Below are 23,348 nucleotides of genomic sequence, written 5' to 3'. Positions count from 1 at the left end.
AGACACGGATGGTTTCTACAATGGCCATAAACCTCCCTGTTTAGGGTATTATGCCGCTATCATATTCCCTCCCGAACGGATCGGGATATACTGGGAGATGAATGAGGGCATAGACATAGCATTGTATTCACTTCATACATGGATTTAGAGAGGGATTGCTGCAGCAGGCATTACATCAAATGACAACACCCCAAGAGTCCTGACGATTAAGGGCATTAATTCGTGCGGAGAAACTAACTCCATTCTCTTTTTCGTGCTAATTTGCCTGTTTGGAAATAATAATATTTTATCGTATTTTTCTTTCTTTTCTTTTGGGGGGATAATACGCCCTACAGATACCTCCGAACCGAGTGCGGATTAGGGCTGAATGGATCGGTGCTCCGATCGCCGAAAAGCCTGAGGCCTCGCGATGGTCACTTACGCATGGACAGAGAATACACTGCTTTACCCGATATACTGGCAGATCAGATTGCTTCTTTCGGACATACAGAAAAACATTATATGGCCCTATGTACCGTAGATATTAGATACAGTTAGACGTCAATGAAAAGTAGCCCTATATTCATCCTAGTCAGGGTTGGCTAACTTCTCCTCTGTATACAATTACGCTCGAAATTAAAATGGGATACACACATTCACCAAAAGAGCCCATTGCCATCATCGGTAGTGGGTGTCGCTTTCCTGGAGATTCCACGTCTCCTTCAAAGCTGTGGGAGTTGCTCTACTCTCCGCGAGATCTCACAAGGGAAGCCCCCTCCGATTCACGATTCAACGCCAAAGGTTTCTACAATGTCGATGGTGAGCATCACGGTGCCAGCAACGCAAGCAATGCGTACTTCATCGAGGAAGACCCTCGGCACTTCGATGCTGGATTTTTCAGTATCGCGCCGCGCGAAGCCGAATCCATCGATCCACAACAGAGGCTCTTGCTTGAGACCGTGTACGAAGCGATGGAAAATGCCGGCCTGACGCTGAATGGAATGAGAGGCAGCGAGACTTCAGCCTATATGGGTGCCATGTCCGCTGATTACACAGATACTCAGCTGAGAGATATCGAGAACGTCTCCAAATACATGATCACTGGAACGTCCCGGGCCCTCTTGTCGAATCGCTTATCCTACTTTTTTGACTGGAAAGGTCCCTCTATCAGTGTCGACACGGCGTGCTCGTCAAGTCTGGCAGCTGTGCATCTTGGTGCCCAGGCCTTGCGCGCGGGGGAGTGCAAAATCTCCTGCGTGGGCGGCTCCAATATCATTCTCAATCCAGATTGCTATCTTGCCGCCACCAGCCTTCATTTACTTTCCCCCACCGGTCGTTCTCAGATGTGGGATGTGGCTGCGGACGGATACGCTCGAGGAGAGGGCGTTTGTGTGTTCTTCATGAAGACCTTGTCTCAGGCATTGCGAGATGGAGATCGGATCGATGCACTGCTCCGAGAAACATGTGTCAACTCGGATGGGCGCACGCAAGGTATTGCACTACCTAGTGCTGAGGCACAAGTTTCCTTGATGAGGACTGCGTACAAGAATGCCGGGCTAGACCTCTCAAAGGCAGAAGATCGCCCGCAATATATTGAGGCCCATGGTTAGTTTCAACTATCGACGATGGTTTGCTCATTGATGACCAAATGACTAACAAAATTTGTCCTTCGCAGGAACCGGTACCCAAGCTGGAGATCCTAGAGAAGCATTCGCCATTGGCACCACATTCTTCCCACCCGAGGAAGACCACAGTCACAGACCCAAACTCATTGGTGGGTCAATCAAGACCGTAATTGGTCACACTGAAGGATGTAAGCATTTCTATACCGGTTCTCGTGATATTGAAGCACTAACAACTTGTGATATGCAGGTGCCGGTATTGCAGGAATTCTGAAGACCATTCTAGCTATGCGACATAAGACCATTCCTCCCAACCAACATTTCCACAACCTCAACCCCAGCGTAAAACCTTCTTTCAGATATCTTTCCATTGCCACCACACCGGAGGCTTGGCCCATACCGCCTCCTCACACCCCACTGCGAGCAAGTGTGAATGGATTCGGCTCCGGAGGTACTAATTGCCATGCCATTGTGGAAAGCTATGTGCCCGAGATTCACGACAATGGTCCTTGGGGAAAGCCTCAAGGGTACCAGTGCCCCTCAGACGCCATTGCTGCACCCCAAAGCGATTTCTCTGCAATCCCTCTGCTATTCTCGGCTAACTCGGGCTCTGCCCTGGTTACCATGCTGGAGAGGTATGAAGAGTACTTGGACAAGACAGACGTGTCAATTCAACGCCTGGGCATGACGCTCAACTCTCATCGTTCTACTTTGCCAGTGAGGATATCTATCCCTGGAGCCTCGAGAGCAGAAGTTCTCAGCGCAATCCGGACACAACTTACCAAAGTCCGCTCAAGTCCCGGAGCGGAGATTGGCACCCGGTCCTCCCTTCCAGAGTTTGATCGGGTCAAGCGGCCCAAGATTTTGGGAGTGTTTACTGGACAAGGAGCTCAATGGGCAGGTATGGGTCAAGGGCTTTTGGAGAAAAACGCGTTGTTCCGAGAAGTCATCGAGGTGATGGAAGAAGCGATGGCACAACTGCCCGACGGACCCACGTGGTCTTTGAAGGAGGAGATAATGAAGCCCCCGGGAACATCGCGCCTCGGAGAAGCTGAGATCTCCCTCCCTGTCTGTGCAGCACTCCAGGTTGGCCTCGTCAAAGTCCTCTGGAGTGCAGGAATAACTTTCAGCATGGTTGTCGGTCACTCCGGTGGCGAGATTGGTTCTGCTTATGCTGCTGGTAAGATCAACGAGGTTGATGCAATCAAAATTGCATACTACCGCGGTGTGTACACAAAACTCGCCATCGGTAAAGACGGAAAAAAGGGCGGTATGATTGCCGTCGGATTTGGTTACGAAGAAGGGCTCAGGTTTTGCGCCCTCGAGCAATTCGCCGATCGCCTCACTGTTGCCGCCAGTAACTCACCCAAGAGTGTCACAATTTCTGGAGACTTGGATGCCATTGGAGAGGCGAAAGAAATGCTAGACGCGGAGGGCCTGTTCAATCGTGTTCTCCGGCTCGATACAGCTTACCACTCTCATCACATGTATCCTTGCGCGGCGCCTTATCTGGCGGCGATCGAGCGTTGTGGCCTTGTCGCTGGCAAGTGCAATGAAACTGCTTGGGCATCCAGCGTGTATCAAGATAACAGAATGATCACTCCTGCCCAGGATGCGGACATGGAAGCAGCTTACTGGAAAGACAATCTGATTGGAAGAGTCTTGTTCTCACAAGCCGTTGAGCGCGCCTTGGACGAGGGCAACGGCGACTTTGACCTCGCCTTCGAGGTTGGACCGCACCCTTCGCTCAAGGGCCCGACTCTGGAGATTATCAGGGAGAAGCTTGGCTCTGAAATCCCCTACTCCGGCGTTCTAGATCGGAAGTCTGATGACATTTCGGCCCTGAGTACCGCTCTCGGGTTCGCGTGGGTGACATTGGGATCTGGGATTGTCGATTTTGCAGGTTATGCGTTGGCATTTGACCCGAGAAATGCTTCCATCTCAAATGCACCCGCTCTTTCTGACCTACCAACATATCCATGGGATCACAAGAAGATCCTGTATCGCGAATCACGGCTTAACAAGAATGTCCGCAACAGGGCCGATGCACCTCACCCGCTTCTTGGTAGCAGAACCCCCGATGATACCGATTATGAGCCCAGATGGCGAAACTTCTTCATCACGGATGAGTTACCCTGGTTACGAGACCATTCGATTCAAAATCAGATCATCGTCCCGGCGGCTACCTACTGTGTCATGGCGCTTGAAGCTGCGAAGGTTCTTTGCCGGGGAAAGAATGTGCACAGCATTGAGCTATCCAATGTAGCCATCTTGCGCCCAATTGTTTTGGACGAGGCGTCTGATGGCACCGAGACATTGTTCTCTGTGCAAAGCAATCTTGATTCCAATAAGAACGAGGGTGAGATCCAAGCCCACTTCAGTCTCAGCGCTGGTGCGATGGATGACAGGCATTTAAGAACTGCCGCCACCGGTCAGATTCGAATCGTCCTTGCCGACCCTGCTGCTGGTTCAGAATCCCTCGTCCCGCGTCCCGATCTTCGTCAGAAGGCCAATCTGGTTCTATTGCCAACCAGTGTCGATCGGTTTTATACCTCAATGGACGAGATCGGATTGAGCTACAGCGGAGCCTTCAGGGCTATGAAATCCATGCAGAGACGCCTGAACTTTGCATCTGCTACCGTAGCTGTAAACAAAGACCTGGCTGAAGAAATCCCTGTTCATCCGACTTGGCTCGATGCCTGCTTCCAGACCTTCCTCGCAGCATTTGCCGCTCCTCTCGACAATTCACTATGGACCGCCTTTATGCCAACCACAATCGGCCGGATGGTTTTGTTCCCATCGGAAAATTCTGAGGGACCCGGGTCTTCAGTTACTGTGGACGCGCACATTACCGAGTTTGCGCCAGGTTACCAGGTCGCACTGCCGACACTGACTGGTGATATGAGCATATTCAACACGGACACCAACCAATTGCAAGTCCAGATTGAAGATTTTGTCATGAGTTCGTTCCTCCCTGCTTCTGAAAGTGATGACAGGATATTTTACTTGAAGAATGTGTGGGGACAGGAGATTCTTTCCGGGGCCCTCTGTGAATCTGAACCCAGAATCGACGTTCTGGAATGCGAGTCAAAGGCCATCGATGCCTGTGAGCAAGTTATACAGTATTACCTGTCCAAGCTCAATACCCACCTTGATGAACTAGCCGAGAAAATTCCCGGGCTTCGCTCTCTGATCAGCCAGATGGAGGCTCGCGCCACTAGCGTCCCGACGCAATCTGATATTAACTCCATTCTGGAAGAACTGGGAGAACACATAGATCTTGTTCTAGTCCGTACTATCGGAGAAGGCCTTTCGGAAAGTCTTTCCGATTCAAAGTCTGAGGGCCCTAGTTCAGTTGCTCCCAGAGCTACCTCCTTATCGATGCCTGCCCTGATTTCTCGTTGGCACAATGAGGGCTTGGGTTTCTCACAACTACAAAGCCATTTCGTGGCTGCAGTGAAACAAATTTCTCACCAGCACGCCAATTTGAGAATTCTTCAAGTTGGCCCATCTTCACCAAATCTAGTCCGTGCTGTTTGTCACGAGCTGGGTCGCAGCCTGGAAAAATATACTGTCATCGATGACTCTGAGCCCAATATCGAGGAGATGAAGAGTGCTCTTGCTGCAGACCAGCTGAGAGTGGATTTCAAACAAGCCAGTGTGGAGAATGGGCTTGAAGAAGTTAACCATTTGACTAACCATTTCGACTTGGTCATTGTCCACAAAGCATTCACCAAGAAAATTACCGCTTTGAAGACTATTCGTAGCCTAGTGCGGCCTGGGGGCTTTATGCTCATGATGGCTGCGACTGGCCCCCAGCTTCGTTTCCCATTCATGTTGCTATCTGCACCCCCCTCGGTTGATGAAGATGGATTTGTCCAAACCAAATTCATTAACCCCACGCGTGAAGAGACTGACAAGCTCCTTCGACACGTTGGATTTTCTGGGGTGGACTCCATTGCTCTGGACAATGTGCTCGACAAGCATACATTCTCTGTCGTCGTGTCGCAAGCGGTCGATGATCATATAAACTTCTTGCGCCACCCATTGACATATCCCTCGCCTTTTCCCCTCACCGGAAAGCTCCTGGTTGTGGGTGGGCTGTCGCGAGATATCGCCAAGCTTGCGAAAAGTATACGATCAAAGGTGGCAAGCGTGTGGCAGGGAGAGATCGTCGATGTTCGAACCCTCGCTGAGGTGGGTGATGAAGCGAGCGGTGTGGAGGCTGTCTTGAGTCTGACTGATCTCGACCGTCCTGTCCTGGAGGATATCAGGTCCCCGACCTTGAAAGGTCTGCAGTCGCTATTATCAATTGCTAAAACGGTTCTCTGGATTACCGAGGGGGCGAAAGCTGAAAATCCGTATCAAAATGCCACCATTGGTCTTGGCCGGTCGTTCCAGTCCGAGAATCCACAGAAAGTCCTCCAATTCCTCGATCTGGACACAATTGATGATGCTGATTCAATGATTGCGGAGAGTCTTCTGAAACTCGTTGGCGGTGTCAGCTTGAGGAATAGCGATTCCGCGGATGCGACTCACCTGTGGGCAGTTGAGCCAGAGATCTCCCTTGAGAAGGGCAAATATCTTGTTCCAAGACTTTTCCCTGATACGAAGCGGAACGATCGGCTGAATGCTGTCAGGCGCAAAGTAGAGACACTTGCGACTGGCGAGGAAGTTTGCCTCACCAGATCCGTACAAAATGATGGCCAAGTCTCTTATGCAGCTGAGGAGGTCCACCGCCGCGTGCATCTTGAAGAAGATACGGCCCATCTGATTGACATTCAAGTCGAGCTTTGCTCTTTGGAGCCTGTCATCCCCAGTATCGATAATGAGGGACTTTTTTGTTTCCTTGGGCGCACTCCAGAGGGAGAACAAGTCCTAGGCCTATCTTCATCCAATGCTTCTATGGTGAAGGCCTCTCGGGCACAGATAATACAAGTTGATAAGGCAAACTTACAAGACGATGAAGCCTTGTTGTCCGAGCTTCTGAACGAGATCAAGTCGGTCGTCATCACCAAGTCCATCCCCCCTGGATGCACTACCCTGATTTACGAACCCGGTGCATATCTTGCCGCTTGCCTGAAGAGATCGGGCCACGCGAATATTTCGTCAGTCAGCTTCAAGGCAAGCTCAGCTGGGGCGATGGCAGGTACCCACATCTCCATCGAGCCACATGCCTCTAGAAAAGAGATACAAGCGAAGATATCCCCCAAGACTAAGATTCTCCTTCATATGGGGCTTGGGACCGAGAAACGGGAGTTTGCGGTTCTCAGACACGCTCTTCCCGCCTACTCGACCGTTGTCGCTTTCACTGACCTTGACGCCCATAGATTGAGGCCTGATCAACTGCTTATGGAAGCGTTTGCTGTGATAACAAGTGGCTTGCCGCGCGAAAGTATTCCATCTGACTCCAGTGTCGTGGTGAAAGCCTCCGCTTTAGTGGCAGAGGGCATCAAGGAACATCCCAACGCAGTTTTCGTTGACTGGACAGGTGCTCAAAACATCACCATTAGCCAGAGACCCATTGACACCACCAACCTTTTCTCGCCTGATAAGACATATCTTCTTGTGGGCCTTACTGGGCATATTGGGCAGTCGATGTGTCGCTGGATGTCGAGGAGTGGAGCTCGGCATATCGTCGTTACAAGTCGGTATGTACCCTGTTGTTTGGAAGACTTAGGTGAGGTGAAGTCATTAACGGTCATCACAGAAACCCAGAGAAGCAAGGCCAGCTGTGGAAAGACGAGCTAGTTAGACAAGGAGTAAACATTGTCATTGAAGCGGCGGATGTTACTAACAAGCATCACCTCACAGAGCTACGCGCTCGCATCGCTAGCTCGATGCCTCCGGTTGGTGGTATTGCCAATGGTGCCATGGTGTTGGATGACAAGATGTTCATTGACATGCCTTTTGAGAGTTTCAAAACTGCCATCAAGCCCAAGGTGGACGGTTCAATCTACCTGGAGGATGTTTTCTCTGGCGATGACCTTGAATTCTTTTTGTTCTTCTCCTCTATTTCGGTGATGACGGGTCAGCGGACACAGGCTAACTATGTTGCTGCCAACAACGTAAGTCCGAGGTGTGCGGGAGATACCGATGCGTTTTCGGCTAATCTATTTTTTAGTTCATGGTCGCCATGGCAGAGAGACGAAGAGCCCGTGGCCTTCCTGCTTCTGTCATCGATATTGGCATGGTATCCGGTATGGGTGTTATTCAGAGATCCCAAAATGAAAAGGGTGTCAGCAGTATGGAGAACTCGATTCGACAGATGCACTATATGCCCGTATCGGAGGTGGATTTGCATCATCTCCTCGCTGAAGCCATCCTCGTTGGCCAAAGTGATGAGTCCCCCGAGCTTATCACAGGGTTGGAGACCTACAAAGCCGTGGCAGGAGAGACTCCCTTTTGGCACAATAATTTGCGATTTTCTCATCTCATCACTGACCCTGACGCTGCGCAGACTGGTGCGGACTCTCTCAATAGCACCAACAAATCTCTGAAAGAGATGCTGCTCAGCTCTGGTGGCCCCGATGAAGCAACGAAAGTCATGGAGAATGCTCTTTTGGAATACCTAGCATCTTCACTGAAGGTGAGTGCACGCGAAGAGACCCTTTCTGAACGTTCATGTTGCTAACAATAGCCAGCTGGCAATTGAGAGCATTTACACAGATGTTCCCATAATTGATCTGGGCATCGATTCTCTTGTCGCCGTTCAAATTCGCAATTGGATCTGGGGTGAAGCCGGATACGACATACCTGTTCTGAAGATTCTGGGTGGTTCTTCGGTCGAACAGATTTGTGGTGAAGTAGTTTCATCTCTGTCATTTGACAAAAAGTCCATCGCAGCTGCCAAGGTCGAAAGCCAAGCAACACCGACTCAGCATGTTCGTCCTTGGGATAAACCAACTGACAAGACTCCAATGGACGATGCGATGACCGCGCCCAGGTCAGGTGTGGCAGCCAATGGACATAACACCATGCCGAACGGTGCGTCAAACGGCATTTCCAATGGTGTGTCAAACGGTGTGTCAAATGGGATATCGAAGAAATCTCCGATCTCTGCCAGGAAGTGCAAGTCTCAGCCGAGAGTTCAAGACCATGCGATTGCCGCGAAGAAAGGCCCTCGTCCGACTCCGATAAGCACACATCCGCTCTCATTGGGTCAATCACGACTTTATTTTCTCTCTCAGTACCTTGAAGATGACGTCGTCTTGAACTGCGTCATTTCCTACACTCTTTCTGGGAAGCTGGACGTCCCCAAATTGGAAAGGGCCATTAACGAGGTGATTCAGCGTCATGAGACCTTGCGCACCTCATTTTACATAGATGAGAAGTTAGGAAAGCCTATGCAGGGAGTCTTGGACAATTCACCCTTCAAACTCAAGGCTGTCCCTAGTGCCAATGCCTCAGATAATGTCGAGGACGAGTTCGATTTGATCCGTTACCGTCAGTATGATCTCGAGCAAGCGGACACTTTTGCCGCTACAATCTTGTCACACCGGGAAAATTCTCACACTCTTATCTTTGGATACCACCACATCATCATGGATGGTGTCAGTTGGCAAATATTCCAGAAGGATATGGCCATGTTCTACAATGACTCGGACTCAGTTGACTTGCCCAAGTCTTTACCAGCTCAATATTCCGAGTTCACTTTGAAGCAACAAAGCGACATATCGGATGGAGCGTACACTGAAAGACTCGAATTCTTCCAGAACGAATTCCGAGAGCCTTTGGAAGCTCTCCCTCTTTTCGCTTTTGCGAAAGTGAGCACACGTAAGGCTGTGAAGCAGTACGCTGTTCAAGAGGTTGTTACCCGCCTTGATGCCGATGTGGTGAGCGCGATCAAGAAGGCGAGCCAGGCCTCTCGCACGACTCCTTTCCATTTCTACCTCTCTGCTTTCCAGGTTCTGTTGCACAAACTCCTGGCCACAGACAAGATGTGTATAGGGGTGGTAGATGCCAATCGGTCTCAACAGAACTTTGTGAACACCGTCGGGTTCTTCTTGGAGACTATCCCCTTATTGTTTAAGGTCGACGAGAATCAAAGCTTCGTCGAACTGCTGAAGGCAACACGTACTAAAATGTATGCTGCTTTATCCCAGACAGGTGTTCCTACTGAGGAGATTCTCAAAGCTTGTGGCATTGTATCGTCAACAACGGAAACGCCCCTCTTCCAAGTATGCTTCAATTATCGCATGGGAGCTGGCCGCACTTCTCCTTTGCAGGGAGTGGAGATGGCATTCTTGGACTATGTTGATGCCAAGAACCCGTTCGACCTCGTTGCGACTGTCGATGATCTAGACGACGGAACCGCCATGATTACCCTCTGTCTACAGGACTACCTGTATGATCAAGAGGGTGCTAAACTCCTTGCCAGCATGTATGCGCAAACGCTTGAGGTATTGGCAGAAAACTCCGATCGCCTAGTTGGCTTTGTGTCAATTTCCCATGCGAGCCTGGAAGATGAGGCTATTAAGCTCGGCACCGGGCCCAAGTTGGACCTCACGGCTCCATTTTCCAGTACTCTATCGAGCATCATTGACACCTGGGTTCACAAGGACCCCCACGCACTTGCTGTGAAAGACACCAGCGGTAAGACAAAGACGTACTTGCAGCTCTCGGAGAGATCCAACGCTATTGCAGGGGCGCTGTTTAATGCTGGTGCCGCGCCTTCAAATACCATCGCTGTTCTTCTCGAACCTGGGGTAGACACAATTGCCGCGATCCTTGCAATTCTCCGTATTGGAGCTACCTATGTACCTCTCGATACAAGGAGCTCAGATATACTGCTTGCTGATATTCTGCGAGAATCCCAACCGGTAATTGTGGTTCACCACACTGCAACAGCCCAACGTATCAAGTACCTTGTGAGCTCCGCTTCGAAAACAAAGTTTGTGACTCTGAACGCGGTCCCTCAGAAGACTGTGAGAAAATCGCAAGACGTCTCGGTCCCAGAAAGCATTGCGATGATTCTCTATACCAGCGGTTCCACTGGTAAGCCGAAGGGGATCCCACTGACGAATGCCAACATCCGCACACCTATCTTAGGTGTTTCGGAGAGAGTGCCACTCGGACGAGAAGTGGTTCTCCAGCAAAGTGGACAAGGATTTGACGCTGCAGTCTACCAGATTTTTATTGCGCTTGCCAATGGCGGCTCGTTGATCATGGCAGACAATAGAGACGATGCCGCAAAGCTCGCCGCCCTGATGGCTCGCGAGGCTGTCACTTGCACCACTCTCATTGTCTCTGAAATGCAAGCTTTGTTGAAGTATGGTTACCATCAACTTCGCAACTGCTCTTCATGGCGTGTTGCAATGGTCGCTGGCGAGGCATTCACGATCAGCCTCTTAGACCAGTTCCGTGACCTCAACATGCCAGACTTGAAGGTGATCAACGCGTATGGTCCGACCGAAGCGTCCATCTGCTCTTCCTTGGGTGAAGTCTCGTTGGAAAAGACCGACTCGACAGAAGTGAGCATTCCAATCGGAAAGGCTCTTGCCAACTATGGAACATATATCGTGGATGATAATTGCAAACCCGTTCCCCTTGGTTGGCCTGGTCAAATCGCAATTGCGGGGCCCGGTGTTGCCAGTGGCTATTTGAACCTCCCTGAACTTACAGAAGCTAAGTTCAAGACTTCATCTTTTCTGGAAAGCGTATCCGGGTCAACTGCTATTTATCTTACCGGAGATAAAGGTCGGATGCTTTCCGATGGCTCCGTTGTCATCTCTGGTCGTGTGGATGGAGATGATCAGGTTAAAATCAGGGGTCATCGAGTGCAACTCGGGGATGTCGCCAGGGCTCTCGTTCAAGCATCTTGTGGAATATTTGTGGATGCGGCTGTTTTGCTCAAGGGGGACGACCCCTCAAAGCAGCAGCTCGTCGCTTACGTCGTCTTCTCGCGAGCCAGTAATGCACAAGACAAGCAGACATATCTCCGTCAACTCAACCAGGATCTTCCTGTTCCAGCATACATGCGCCCGGCAATCAGCATTCCTTTAGATACTCTCCCGGTGACGGATCGTGGCAAGCTTGACACTCGGAAATTGGCTTCTTTGCCTCTACCCACTATCGCCGCCGACGAGGATGAGGATGAGGAGCTTACATCAACAGAGACACGGCTGCGAAACGTTTGGAAAAATGTTCTGGGTGAAATTTCTTCATCCATTCCGGTTGGTCGTGCTTCTGATTTCTTTTCAGTTGGCGGTAACTCCTTGCTTTTGTTGCCTTTAAAGGCTGAAATCACTCGCGAGTTCGGGATTGAGCTTTCGATCCCAGAACTCTTCCATTCCAGCACACTTGAGCTTCTCGCTGCGCGATTGAATGGTACTTTATTGTTGACGCAAATCAACTGGCATGAGGAGACCGCCCTGGATGAGGCAACCTTTACACTGCCCCCCACCACCAACGGAGCGAACGGAGTCAACGGGCACAAAGAATCGAACGGTGACTCGAAGGGAATCTCTGTTCTTCTCACAGGCGCCACGGGCTTCCTCGGGGGTCACATTCTGCGTCAACTTGTCGAACTTCCCGATGTTTCGCACGTTCACTGTGTGGCCATCCGACCCAGCGCGGATGGTTCAACTCGACAATTGAGCGTTGATTCACCCAAGATCACATGTTACGCAGGCGATCTTTCCCTTCCTGGTTTGGGAATGAGCGAGTCCGAAGCTTCTTATCTATTCAAGAGAATCGATGTCATTGTTCACAACGGCGCTGAAGTGTCGCACATGAAGAACTACCGCAGTCTCCGAGCTGCGAACTTCTTATCCACGAGAGAACTAGCCCGGCAGGCTGTGAGCCATGGAATCCCGATCCATTATGTTTCCACTGGAGGTGTGGCACGTCTGAGTGGTGCTGATGAGCAGCCGGAGGAATCGCTTGCTGCATTCTGTCCTCCCATCGATGGATCTGACGGATACGTGGCGTCCAAATGGGCAAGCGAGGTTTTCCTTGAGAAAGTTCAACGGCGCTCCAAGCAGCAGTTCTGGATTCACCGACCTAGCAGCATCACCGGTGAAAATGTTCCGGATATGGACATTGCGCATAGTCTGCTTAAGTTCTCTAAGTTATTGGGTGCTGTACCTGACCTCACTGGGTCTACTGGATTCTTCGATTTCATCAACATTGAAACTGTTTCAAAGAACATCGCTGCCTGCGTGGTCAATGGCAGCGAGGAGACTGGCGCTGATCTGGTCTACCTTCACCACAGTGGCGAGCGAGTCATCGCTGTTGGGGAATTGCAGGAGTATATTGAGGAATTGGAAGGGCAGGATTTGAAGGTTCTTCCTCTGAAGGAATGGGTATTTAAATCTATTCAGAAGGGTCTGGACGAGGTCTTGGGGTCCTTCATGCTGGCATCCAAGGGAAAGATTCGAGCACCTCTATTGCAAAGGGCCAATCAGGTCGTGTAGAAAGCTCAGGGTTTCTGGTGATTGAAGCAAGTGTCCACTGGTGTCTGATAGGTTCATTTGTTTTTATCGAAATCTTTAGTCTCATGAATTTCAATTCGGAATACCAGTTCACAGACTTCCAAGTACGGAGCACAGATACAAGGTGTAGGTACCTTAGGTAGATGGCATTTGAGGTCTGAAAACGCGCATGTAAAATACCAGATCACGCGTTACAAGTATTGTGACCCAACAGGCATTTTGTATTGGTGCCTGACTTCTGCCTGACTTATACTACATCTGTCAGGTGACACTCCTTTTTGATACAAATGTATGTAATTTACGTATCGCACAGATGCGACGTGTTTTTGCCGTTTGGTTTGATAGGAATCTTAGTTTGATAGGAATCTGTGTAATTCAGGTGTTCCTACTTCGTATATTTCAATGTCACTTGACGAATTATCAGCTTGGAAGCCCAGGCATGCAATACACTATCCACGGTATACTCCATCTGTCACGGTCACGAGTTTGGCCGTATTATCCTTATTCTCTTCCAAGGTACACATAATGGAGTCAGAGCAGGTTCAAGCGGATTTCATTTGGACAATAACGCGTTCATATTTCCAAAGGACATGATCTGAGAGACATTATCTGAACGACTACTGACAACCTCTCAAGCCTTCTGGCCAAAGGCAATGACCATCTCAACTTGGCCTCCTTGAGTCTGCAGCTCTTCCTTAACACGCGCCGGAAGCGTATCGAACTGCTCACTGGTGAAGGAAGATGGCACAGTCCTGGCCACACTGGTCAACGGCACGATCGGTCCAGTGACACCATGAATGCTGATCTCTTGGAACTCTGGCTTCGCTTTCTTGCCAAGGTTGACAATGACGCGCTTCTCCTGCACATTCACCAAGCCGGCCTCCTCCATTAGGGATTTGTTGTTGTTGGCGAAGTCACCGACACCAATACCGGTGAACATCTCAGACGCCATGGTGGCAAAGTCCGTCATTGCAGGACCGTTCTTCGGTGCGCTGAAGCCATTCATTTCCATGAGCTGAATCCAACCACCAGACTTCAATAGCGTCGTGAGGTTCTTGATCACAGGGGCCGGTCCCTCGGGGGCGGAGCCCGCCATGCTGCCTCGGATGTGGACAAGGTCGAAAGTGCCCAGGTACTGCTGGGGCCATGGCTCCTTGAACGAATGTGCGAAGTAGGTGATGCCGTCTGTATTCTCGGGGAATAGCTCGCCTTCGACGTCGCTACCAAAGTACTCGTGCTGCGCTGATTGCTTGCTGCGTACTCCGCGAAGCCAAGTTCCTTTCCAATCGGTGTTAACATCATGGCAGGGGGAAATTAGAAGCGGACAACTTACCGTCAGCGGTTCCAGAGTCCAGAATCTTCTTTCCAGGCTCGTTCATATCAATAGGAGCCACCACAAGTTTTCCCTCCAAGGCATCATCATAAGTCGCATCCAACGCAATCAAACGCAGCAGCTCGGGCTTATGCCCGAGCTCTTTGGTCATCTGCATGAAATTATCCATTTGATTTCTTATCTGTCGATAAAATGTTTGGTGTCTAATAATCTCTGCCCTGGTTAGAGTTAAATATACGACTATGATGCAAGGTGAATAGGAACTAATTAAGTTACAGGTTCGTCCGGATATAGCCGACTCTGTAGGAGGGCAAATAGCTTCGGATAAATTGCCTTTTCGTTTTTCCTCCTCGCAGGGCATGATTCTCAGCTTGGAGACACGATATTTTACCGAAATGCGAACGGAGAGCAGGTGTCCGTTACCTGTCCGAACGGCGTTATTCCCGCATGTGGGCAAGTTGCCGAAGCTGATGTGCACGCCGAATGGTCATCTCCCGCAGCTAGCGGGCCGTGGGGAATTGCGTCCGTTATCCTATGAGGCAATTGGGAATTTTTTTGTATTCGGATACCTTTTACGGACTAAAATTCGAGGCACTGTGCTGGCCGCCAATCTATAGTTTTCCATCCACATGGATTTGACGATCCAGTCTCGAAGAGTGATTTTGTGAGATTTGATTCAATCATAATAGGGAAAAGCAGTCGAGATGGTTTACGTTTCCCTCTATCAACTGCTGTCGCTTGTCTTCGTTGCATTTATTGTTCAGTATGTTACTGGGATCTTAGCAAACCATCGACGTCGAAAGGGGGCTAAAGTGCCACCCGGGCCAAAAGGTATACCCGGTGTCAATTCAAGACCCGAGATATCACACTTTGTTTTAGTCGGTGGCTAACAAAAACTCAAGGTTGGCCACTTCTCGGTAGCGCGCCAGCGCTGGCAGCCGTCGACATCAATGGTATCATCGGCATTTTCAAAAAATGGGCTAAGCAACATGGTTCAATCACTCAATTTAGTGCGATGGGCGATAAGCAAGTTATTCTTACCGAAGAAAAAGATGCCAGGGAGCTCTTTGTTAGACGGGGAGCAAAGTATTCTGATCGTGGAGCTCCCTATGCCGTTGAATATATTTCAATGAAACAAAACCCTGGTTTCAGGCCAAAGGATGGTAAGCAACTTGTTCCGGTCATGACGATAACAGTGTATCATGTCCCTGTTCCAGAACCGTGGGCTGAGTATTGATAATTGACAGATGGATGGCGCCGCCAAAGAAGCATGATACAAAGTGCTATCAACATCACCTCTATCAACAAATACCAGAGTCTCATGGATGATGAAGCAACTTTCACTGTCAACGCGTTGCTAAAGTCGCCAGAATCCTTTCATGGGGAGTTCTTACGATACTCCTACTCAGTGCTGACGACGTCTCTGCTTGGCTTCTCTGTCCGCAGTCCATCCGATCCTTTCATCAATCACAATGAAATTTTCACGGCTGAACTCATGAACTCTTTCCGACCTGATTGCTTCCCCGTCAATGTGTTCTCCGTGCTGAGGAAGATGCCAATGTGGCTCCTGCCAAGCTTGAGGACTATGGAAAGGCTCAGGAAAGAGTATGTAGGCAAGATGTGGGAGTTTAGAAGCAAGATAGAGAAGCTTGTCAAGGATGGCTCAGCAACAGAGTCTATTTATAAACACTTTCTTCTCAACCGGAAGGAGTATAGTGTCACTGAAGAGGAGTCGGTTCACACTTTTCAGGCCATGATTGACGGTGGAACTCGCTCCCCCCACAACAATTTGTTAACCTTCTTATTCCTCATGATGGACTATCCGGAGTGGCAAAGGAAGCTTCAAGAGGAGGTTGACCGGGTCGTTGGTAAGGATAGAATGCCAAGCTATTCGGACATTCCTCATCTGCCTACTGTGAGAGCTATTGTGAAGGAGACTGTCCGATACAGAAGTATTGTCGCAGAAATGGGTATTGGCCATTGCCTACAAATGGACGACATTTACGAAGGCTACTTTTTTGAGAAGGGAACTGTGTTCAACGCGATATTTTCGTAAGTCGCTTGTCGCAGTCATTCATGCATGATTGCAAAATCTTAATATTAATCCTTGTCAGGTCTATCCTTATGGACAAAGACACTTATCCAGACGGGAAACTCTTCAATCCTGCCCGCTGGCTGGAACCTAGTTATCCGACCTACAAGGAGCCCCTGACCACTTATCCCAATTGTCAAGGTTATCCGGCATTCGGTTACGGCAGGCGAGCATGTCCAGGCGTTGACTTCGCGGAGAGGACATTGGTCATCATGTTTGCCAAACTCGGTTGGACATTGAATATTGAATGGCCAACAGATGAGAACGGCAACGAGCTTCGGGAGAAGCTGCAGTATGAGCCGGTGCCAGCTCCGAGGCCCTTGAAGTTTGGTTGCAAGCTTAAGGCTCGAGATGCGGATCGAACCAAAATAGTCGAGGATGCAGCGGCGCACCTACGTCTACAATGAAACGCATCGTCTCAATGTTAGATAATATCGTGAAGAGTGTCACTTGCCTAACTCTTGATTCTCATGCCCCAGACTGTTGGATTGTAACTAGGCTGGTGGTGGGAGAAGATTCCCGTTGAATTGAATATCTTAGGAGTCTGAAAGAGAACTTGTTTCTATGTCTATCATCACATCTTATCGTGTCCTATTCCAGAATGCCATGGCTATTGAGCTCACATCTCTCGATCTTGAAATGGGAATCTCGTGCCCTCCGCTCAGAACATGAGTCTCCAAGGCTTCTGTTCCAAGTATCTCCGCGGCGTCCGAAGCACATTCATCTCCGACAACAATAACGTCGTTAGTCGCCACTATCAGGCATATCTTTCCGCCCGTCAAACCCGGCAAGGAGTCTCCTACTCGTCTTTTGGCGAGCTCTTGAGCCAAGATTCTCCATGTTCTATCATGTCGTCTATAAACCAGGGCGCTGCGAAGTGTACTTAGGTAGGTCGGTACAAAGCCGGCATTGGCCCCTAGCTGCCATCGAATCACATCTCCCACAGTGACTTGTGGCCGGTCCTCTGCTATCGGCACATCATCAAAGGCCAAGTCGTCCTCGTCCTCCTTTTCTCCTGGAACATCTGCACAAGCCGCGCCATTCCGTGGCTCCAAACTCTCACGGAACAGTTTGAGGCGCAGCCACTCTGGTATGAGCCTAGCAGACGAGTACAGAGCTTTGTCTAGAGGCTTCATGTGCGATGTGCGAATGAGGCCTCCGGGACAAACCAGGGTGACAGAGCGAAGCATAGTCGCATGGTAGGCGGCGAAGGCCACGGCGATCGAACCACCAAGGGAGAAACCAATGATGTGGAAGGCAGTATCGCCGGTCCATGACAGTGGAGAGGAAGAGAGTACGAGCAGAATTTGCGTAGTGTAGAGTCTTGCATCACAAGCCAGATCATTAGGCGCATCAGAGTAGCCCCGGCCAAACAGATCTGGGATTGTTATGTCAGTCACAAATCTACTTCGAAAAGTCTTCCATGACTTGCTATACCAAGCACAGACACAACTCACCATAAATCATGACTCGATAGCCTTTGCGAACCAACTCTTTTGCCATGCCACCCAGCGCGATACAGGGTGTACCAAGGCCGTGCACGAGCAGGACTTTCTCTCCATCTTCAGGACCCCATTCAAAGACATGGATCATCCCGTATACAGTTTTGAACTGCCTACTTCCCGGGAAGGCGTCAATTGGATAGACCGGCTTCGTAAACATCTCGCCTTCTTGCTCGGTTGATCCGACACCTGCAGCAGTGAAAGTATGTTCTTCGGGCATGTATTGTATATCTGCCAGCGACAGGCAGATCTGCTTGTACAAGGTGACACAAATCGTCGCTGCAATGGCAGTTATGGCTAATGCGAGTCCCAATTCCATGATGAAAACAATAAACACAATCCCGGTCAGTTGTTGCCAGATTCAAGATGTGCGATCTGCCTTATGCTTATAGGGCTCAATATCTGACATACCAACTAGAGTCATTTTTATTTGAACTTTTACAGGATTCTAGATGCACAACGGAACACCTTCCCCGTGTCCATTGTCAGGTGGCAATATCCAACGTCCGAGTTGCTAGGGTGAAATCTTCCTGCCTCGTATCCAACCTACTTCGCAGATCACTGTACTGTATTGCACGAGCGCACAGCCTTCGGTGGGGACCGAACCTGTTTACGCCTCATCGCATCAACCTTTTCGGCCTCATTGTTCAAACTCCTACCTCTCGTTTGTTCGTTTTTGGAATGTGGCGTCAGCCTGAACATTTATCCCATCTTCTAAAGTGGAGCAATCTTTTTGTCGCTTTAATTCATCTCCGGTGTTCTCTCGTCGCCGGATATTCCGTTGATGACCGTTCGGTCTACATGCCTAATTAGGCAATTTATGAAACTATGAGTATATCCATTTTACATATGCTTGCGTAATCGATCGATTCTTTTTGGTTATTTCAGAAGATTATTGCTTCTGCAAATATTCAAGATATGTTTGGGCAAAGATGCTATAGAGTATCTATGTTTGTAGAGGTTCCACAGTAGCAACATGCTCGGTCGACTCAGACGTCGGCTCCGATAGCTCAGGCTTCTTTTCGGGCGGATTTCCAGTAAGCTTAGGCTCATCCAAGAGCTGGAATTTCTCCGTGACAGCCGCATATATCGGCTGGTGGCAAACCATCTCGTACCAACGAGACACGTTGGGGTTCTGTTCTCTCCAAGCTTTGCCGTAGAAAAACTGGAAGCCGAGAGAAATGTTTCCAGCACAAAACAGATCGGCGAGTGATAGCTCTTCACCAACCAAGAATGTGCGGTCTTGCAAATACTCTTCGACCACATCGACGGACCTTTGGGTCATTTTGGTGAATAGCTCAACCTGGTCTCTGTCGTACGGAATTATACCAAGCTGCGGCAGTAACACTTGAGTCATCAGAATGACGATCTCAGTATTGAAGAAAGACATCCACTTGATAATCTCGGCATATTCCTTCTTGTCCTTTCCGAGTAGGGTTGTCTGCTCGTTTTGCGAGGTGACTTTGGAAGTGTGAGCTCCATGCAGCGCCAGCAAGATCAGTTGAACTAACAGTAAAGAGCGATTGCCATGCTTTCAAAGAGCTTGAAACCATCTGCACCTTCGAATGCGGGGACCTTGCCAAGCTTGCTAACACTCAAATGCTCAGGAGTCCGGGGCATTTCGCGAACTTCAAGATCGAGGCCATTATGCTTGGCGACAGCCTTGATGGCTATCGTTCGGCACTGATCGCCCTGTAACGAGATTATCATCTCAGTCCTGCGTAGCTTGGTAGATACCTTTGGTAATTAAACTTACAGGAAACGTGTATATAGTTCCAAAGACCATTTCGAATGCTACCGATCGTGATGAGTGGAAAGCCAGATCACCGTACCTCTGCGAGAAGGGCTGATGATTGAGCCCCCCTATATACTGTAACCTAGATTAGAAATCACGCGAGTCCTACGAACCTAGTCAGCTATGGCGGTTCTCATTCGGACAACGCCTGTCACATTTCGGCGGGAAGACTATTTCAGGCTTAGTACAGACTCGGGCTTGTTAGACCTACGTGTAGGTACGCACGTTTCAAGTACGGGTGTAGAGATTGGTAGGCCAGCATAAATGACATGAGTGATAGAGAACACTCGCTTATACGTTATATAGAAAGTTCATAACTTAGAAATCATACTATTTAAATTGAAATTCCGCTTATTAAAAGAGTAATACTTACTTCTATATAAGTGAAATATATATATTTCTCTCTATTCCCAATAACCATTTCCCTACTCTTTGTATAATGCCACAGGAAATGTGATGATTAAGTCTATATAGTTTAAAGTACTGCAAAACGAGCGGATCTATCATGGATCTATTCAGGAATACATGCGGATTTACCATATATGATGCTTTTTTGCCAGGTAAAAATGGACAACCATCACACCAACAACGATAACACAGCGCGTGATAAGACTTATAACAACAGCTTCTAGCCTCACTACGTCAGCAATAAAAGCCATCATAAATCCAGAGCTTTTGTCCCCTTTCCACTTTGTTTCTAACTCGACAACTCTCCAGCGAACTTTCACATCCATTCAAAAGAGTCTTCTGCTATCTCGTACCTGGAACTCGGTGAGGACATGACAGAGGAGGTCAGTACCTGGGCCAAATAATTTTGATTATCAGTCTGGTTTGAACAGTCATTTCAATTGATGTCGATATTCTCCATGAAGTCTTTGATAGCAGCGCTACAAGCGTTGTTTTAGCAACTATTTCTAGCCTACATCAGTAAAGGTACGGAGTATGAAGGATATTGTTGTGATTCTCAAATGGGGGAAACCTGAAGCGGGATACTGGCCTCAGTACTCCGTAGACAGTAGACTGCCGCGAGATTGACTCGAAGGGAAAGAAATGGGGTTGTCGACCTCCTTTACCGCCCTGCTCTCCATTCGCTTCCAAGTGGGAAGCTGAAGTTGCTCACCTTCCATCCTTGTGCATAACATTTCTAGCTCTCTTTGTTCCATTCTGTTTTTGGGGGAACTCAATCCCAAAAAAAGCCCACCAATATGGCCTCATTCGTAGACGGCAGCCTTGCTACGTGCAAGCATCTGATTGTTGTTTGCTGCCATGCCATTTACATCGGAGGTCAGGGGCTTGGATCTTCAGAGGACGAATGGTTGGTTAAATAAAACATTTCTCTCTATGTATGGGAGAGGCAGCTCATAACTCAAGTGCAGGCTTATTGAGTCCTTCCAAAAAGGAGAAACGCCCACATTCATCGATCATGTTAAAGCCGGATTGAGAGCTCTAGCAGATGACAGTCGTAGCTTACTTGTTCTTTCCGGGTAAGATCGATTTCATACTTTCTTTTTCAATGATTGCGGCCATTCACACATCACGAAGAGGAGCCACCAAAAAGCCTAGAACTGAGCTCAGCGAAGGTCAATCCTACCTTGTAAGAAGCCCCGATTCCCTAAACCAGAAAACCAGAAGACTCATGCATAGAAACATCCAGAATTTAGCCAAGGATAACAACTATTTCCAACATGTACCTTCAATCGCCACAATTGACCCATCAAGAGTCATAGCGGAGACAAACGCCACTGATTCATATCAGAATCTATTGTTCTCGTTGATCCAGTTCCGTGTCGCTACAGGCGTTTACCCACGGCGAGTCACAGTCGTGACGCACGAGTTCAAACGGGCTCGATTCATGCAGTGTCACTTCCCGGCAGTGGGACTCCTACCTGTTGACTCGAAACAAGAAGATTATACGAACAACGTTGCGGTGATCGGTATCAACCCACCCGAGGAAGTCACTCCCCTCGAGACCTTGACCCGAGGTGAGCTAATGAATGGGATTGGGCTTTGGAAGCAAGATCTCTACGGAGTCAACCCGGATTTGGTGAAGAAACGAGCGAGACGAGGCTGGTTCCCTGGAATGGAAAATGATGTTTTCTCCAACTTAGGATTAGAGGATGTGGTATGGCAGTTGGTCCGATACAATGGGGGTGATTATTGCAATAAGTGGTTCCTGGGGCGGGAGATTTTGCCTTGGTCTTATGTTAGACATGATACGGCCGAGGAGCTTTGATTTGCCTGGAGAAAAATATGAATGCTTCTTGTAGAATGAATGGAAGACCTTGATCCTTCTTCCCGAAACGCCGATCCATAGTATCTTTCGTGTGTGATCATAAAGTGACACCGAGAGCTTAATCTGCCAGCCGGTAGCTGACCAGAGTCCCCACTCGATGGTTGTTTGTGCTGAAGCTCCTCAACTGGACCTTTTCTGCATTCTTAATTTCCTTCGCGTCACTGTCGCCCCATTCCACGGGCACGTCTGAATCGGCATCGGCATAGACAAGCACATTGAAGGTGCAGTCACCGTCAAGAACAGGGAGGAAGGTAACAGAGGCGGTAATCTGACGGAAGATCGCTTGGATCTCCTCCTGGATCTGCTTTTCTGTCTTCTCGATAGGCTCGGGAGATTGAGTACTCGCATCTCTATCGGACAAAAAGACGGCATATCAACAAAATGATCGAGAGAAACCATGGGATTGTAAGGACTTACCCCGATGTACTGTTCTCCTTGTCGCCGGCTTTCTGGGAACTCTTGCTTTTGGATTTCTTGCCGAAGATCTCAACCTATTCCATCATGATGGTTAGCCACTGACCCAGACAGACAAAAGCGTTGGGGTAATTGGGTGCATACATCGAATTGCCACCTCTCCACATGTTCACCAGTCTCCTTGTCTGTGATTACTACCACGAGTTTTGATATCTTTCCTCCCTGCATCCATTCTTTCAACTGTGACATAATCTTCTTGATGTAGGCTTTGACCTGGTCATCGGCCGAAACTGATATGTGTTAGACACGTTGACGTCGATGGGACAGCACATGGGTCACAAACCCAACATATTGAGGCCATATTTCTTAATCCTGTTGGCAATTAGATTGTTGCACTATGGTACACCAGCTGAAAGAAAATACTTACGCTGTAAAATCCTCGGGAGGATAGACTCCTCGTTGGAAGCTGAACATTAATGCGATAAGCCAGTGTCTTGCGATGAGCACAATCTGCAACTTACAGGATTGAGTTGATTGAGTATTCAAACTACATTCATTAGTACTTAAAGATCCTTGGCGTAACCAAAAAGGCAACTCACGAATTCGGAGACAAGCTTGGCCGATCCTGTTATCTTGTGAGCTTTGAGCCCTCAGGTAATCAGAAGAGAGTGACCAACCTTTGATCGACAGCTTGTGCACCTTTGACTTGTCCTTTCTTTCCACCATGATGAGCTGATAGACTGTAGCAAACGGAGAACTTGAAAATGAAAGGTGGGAAAGAGGTTTGTTTATGTCGATAGGTCACCGCAGCAATAAACCGTCACCGCCCGCGCATCCGTTTTTTCTCCGCAAATCGTAACCAGACCACCAGCACAGAAACGCT

At 48.9% G+C, this 23,348-nt stretch overlaps 7 protein-coding genes across 7 annotated transcripts; 3 read left to right on the top strand and 4 right to left on the bottom strand.

The window, feature by feature from the left end:
• Positions 1 to 620: 620 nt before the first annotated feature.
• Positions 621 to 13,018, top strand: nrps14 (PKS-NRPS hybrid synthetase psoA; the record flags this gene model as incomplete). The annotated part of the gene is made up of 6 exons (XM_057171160.1): positions 621 to 1,584; positions 1,655 to 1,792; positions 1,852 to 7,252; positions 7,312 to 7,669; positions 7,726 to 8,190; positions 8,246 to 13,018. The coding sequence occupies 6 exons, from the start codon at positions 621 to 623 to the stop codon at positions 13,016 to 13,018; spliced, it is 12,099 nt and encodes a 4,032-aa protein (XP_057035063.1).
• A 649-nt stretch (positions 13,019 to 13,667) lies between these two features.
• Positions 13,668 to 14,538, bottom strand: psoC (methyltransferase psoC; the record flags this gene model as incomplete). Its single annotated transcript, XM_057171159.1, has 2 exons — positions 13,668 to 14,314; positions 14,370 to 14,538. The coding sequence occupies 2 exons, from the start codon at positions 14,536 to 14,538 to the stop codon at positions 13,668 to 13,670; spliced, it is 816 nt and encodes a 271-aa protein (XP_057035062.1).
• A 535-nt stretch (positions 14,539 to 15,073) lies between these two features.
• psoD (cytochrome P450 monooxygenase psoD) lies at positions 15,074 to 16,868 on the top strand (the record flags this gene model as incomplete). The annotated part of the gene is made up of 4 exons (XM_057171158.1): positions 15,074 to 15,200; positions 15,272 to 15,532; positions 15,617 to 16,421; positions 16,484 to 16,868. The coding sequence occupies 4 exons, from the start codon at positions 15,074 to 15,076 to the stop codon at positions 16,866 to 16,868; spliced, it is 1,578 nt and encodes a 525-aa protein (XP_057035061.1).
• Positions 16,869 to 17,042: 174 nt separating this feature from the next.
• Positions 17,043 to 18,183, bottom strand: N7457_000089 (alpha/beta hydrolase; the record flags this gene model as incomplete). Its single annotated transcript, XM_057171157.1, has 2 exons — positions 17,043 to 17,839; positions 17,919 to 18,183. 2 exons carry the CDS (start codon positions 18,181 to 18,183, stop codon positions 17,043 to 17,045), a joined length of 1,062 nt encoding a protein of 353 aa, XP_057035060.1.
• A 726-nt stretch (positions 18,184 to 18,909) lies between these two features.
• Positions 18,910 to 19,749, bottom strand: psoE (glutathione S-transferase psoE; the record flags this gene model as incomplete). The annotated part of the gene is made up of 3 exons (XM_057171156.1): positions 18,910 to 19,424; positions 19,475 to 19,655; positions 19,720 to 19,749. The coding sequence occupies 3 exons, from the start codon at positions 19,747 to 19,749 to the stop codon at positions 18,910 to 18,912; spliced, it is 726 nt and encodes a 241-aa protein (XP_057035059.1).
• Positions 19,750 to 20,963: 1,214 nt separating this feature from the next.
• N7457_000087 (DUF218 domain protein) lies at positions 20,964 to 21,991 on the top strand (the record flags this gene model as incomplete). The annotated part of the gene is made up of 3 exons (XM_057171155.1): positions 20,964 to 21,073; positions 21,135 to 21,242; positions 21,301 to 21,991. 3 exons carry the CDS (start codon positions 20,964 to 20,966, stop codon positions 21,989 to 21,991), a joined length of 909 nt encoding a protein of 302 aa, XP_057035058.1.
• A 118-nt stretch (positions 21,992 to 22,109) lies between these two features.
• On the bottom strand, positions 22,110 to 23,191 carry N7457_000086 (spindle checkpoint protein MAD2; the record flags this gene model as incomplete). The annotated part of the gene is made up of 8 exons (XM_057171154.1): positions 22,110 to 22,401; positions 22,469 to 22,542; positions 22,610 to 22,755; positions 22,809 to 22,837; positions 22,893 to 22,931; positions 22,987 to 23,012; positions 23,065 to 23,090; positions 23,143 to 23,191. The coding sequence occupies 8 exons, from the start codon at positions 23,189 to 23,191 to the stop codon at positions 22,110 to 22,112; spliced, it is 681 nt and encodes a 226-aa protein (XP_057035057.1).
• Positions 23,192 to 23,348: the final 157 nt, after the last annotated feature.

This window comes from Penicillium paradoxum (genome assembly GCF_028828445.1).
Source record: "Penicillium paradoxum strain IBT 22861 chromosome Unknown utg000002l_segment0_segment0, whole genome shotgun sequence".
Classification (NCBI taxonomy): domain Eukaryota; kingdom Fungi; phylum Ascomycota; class Eurotiomycetes; order Eurotiales; family Aspergillaceae; genus Penicillium; species Penicillium paradoxum.
Note: the sequence above shows the minus strand (reverse complement) of the source record. Positions and strands in the feature narration are given on the sequence as shown.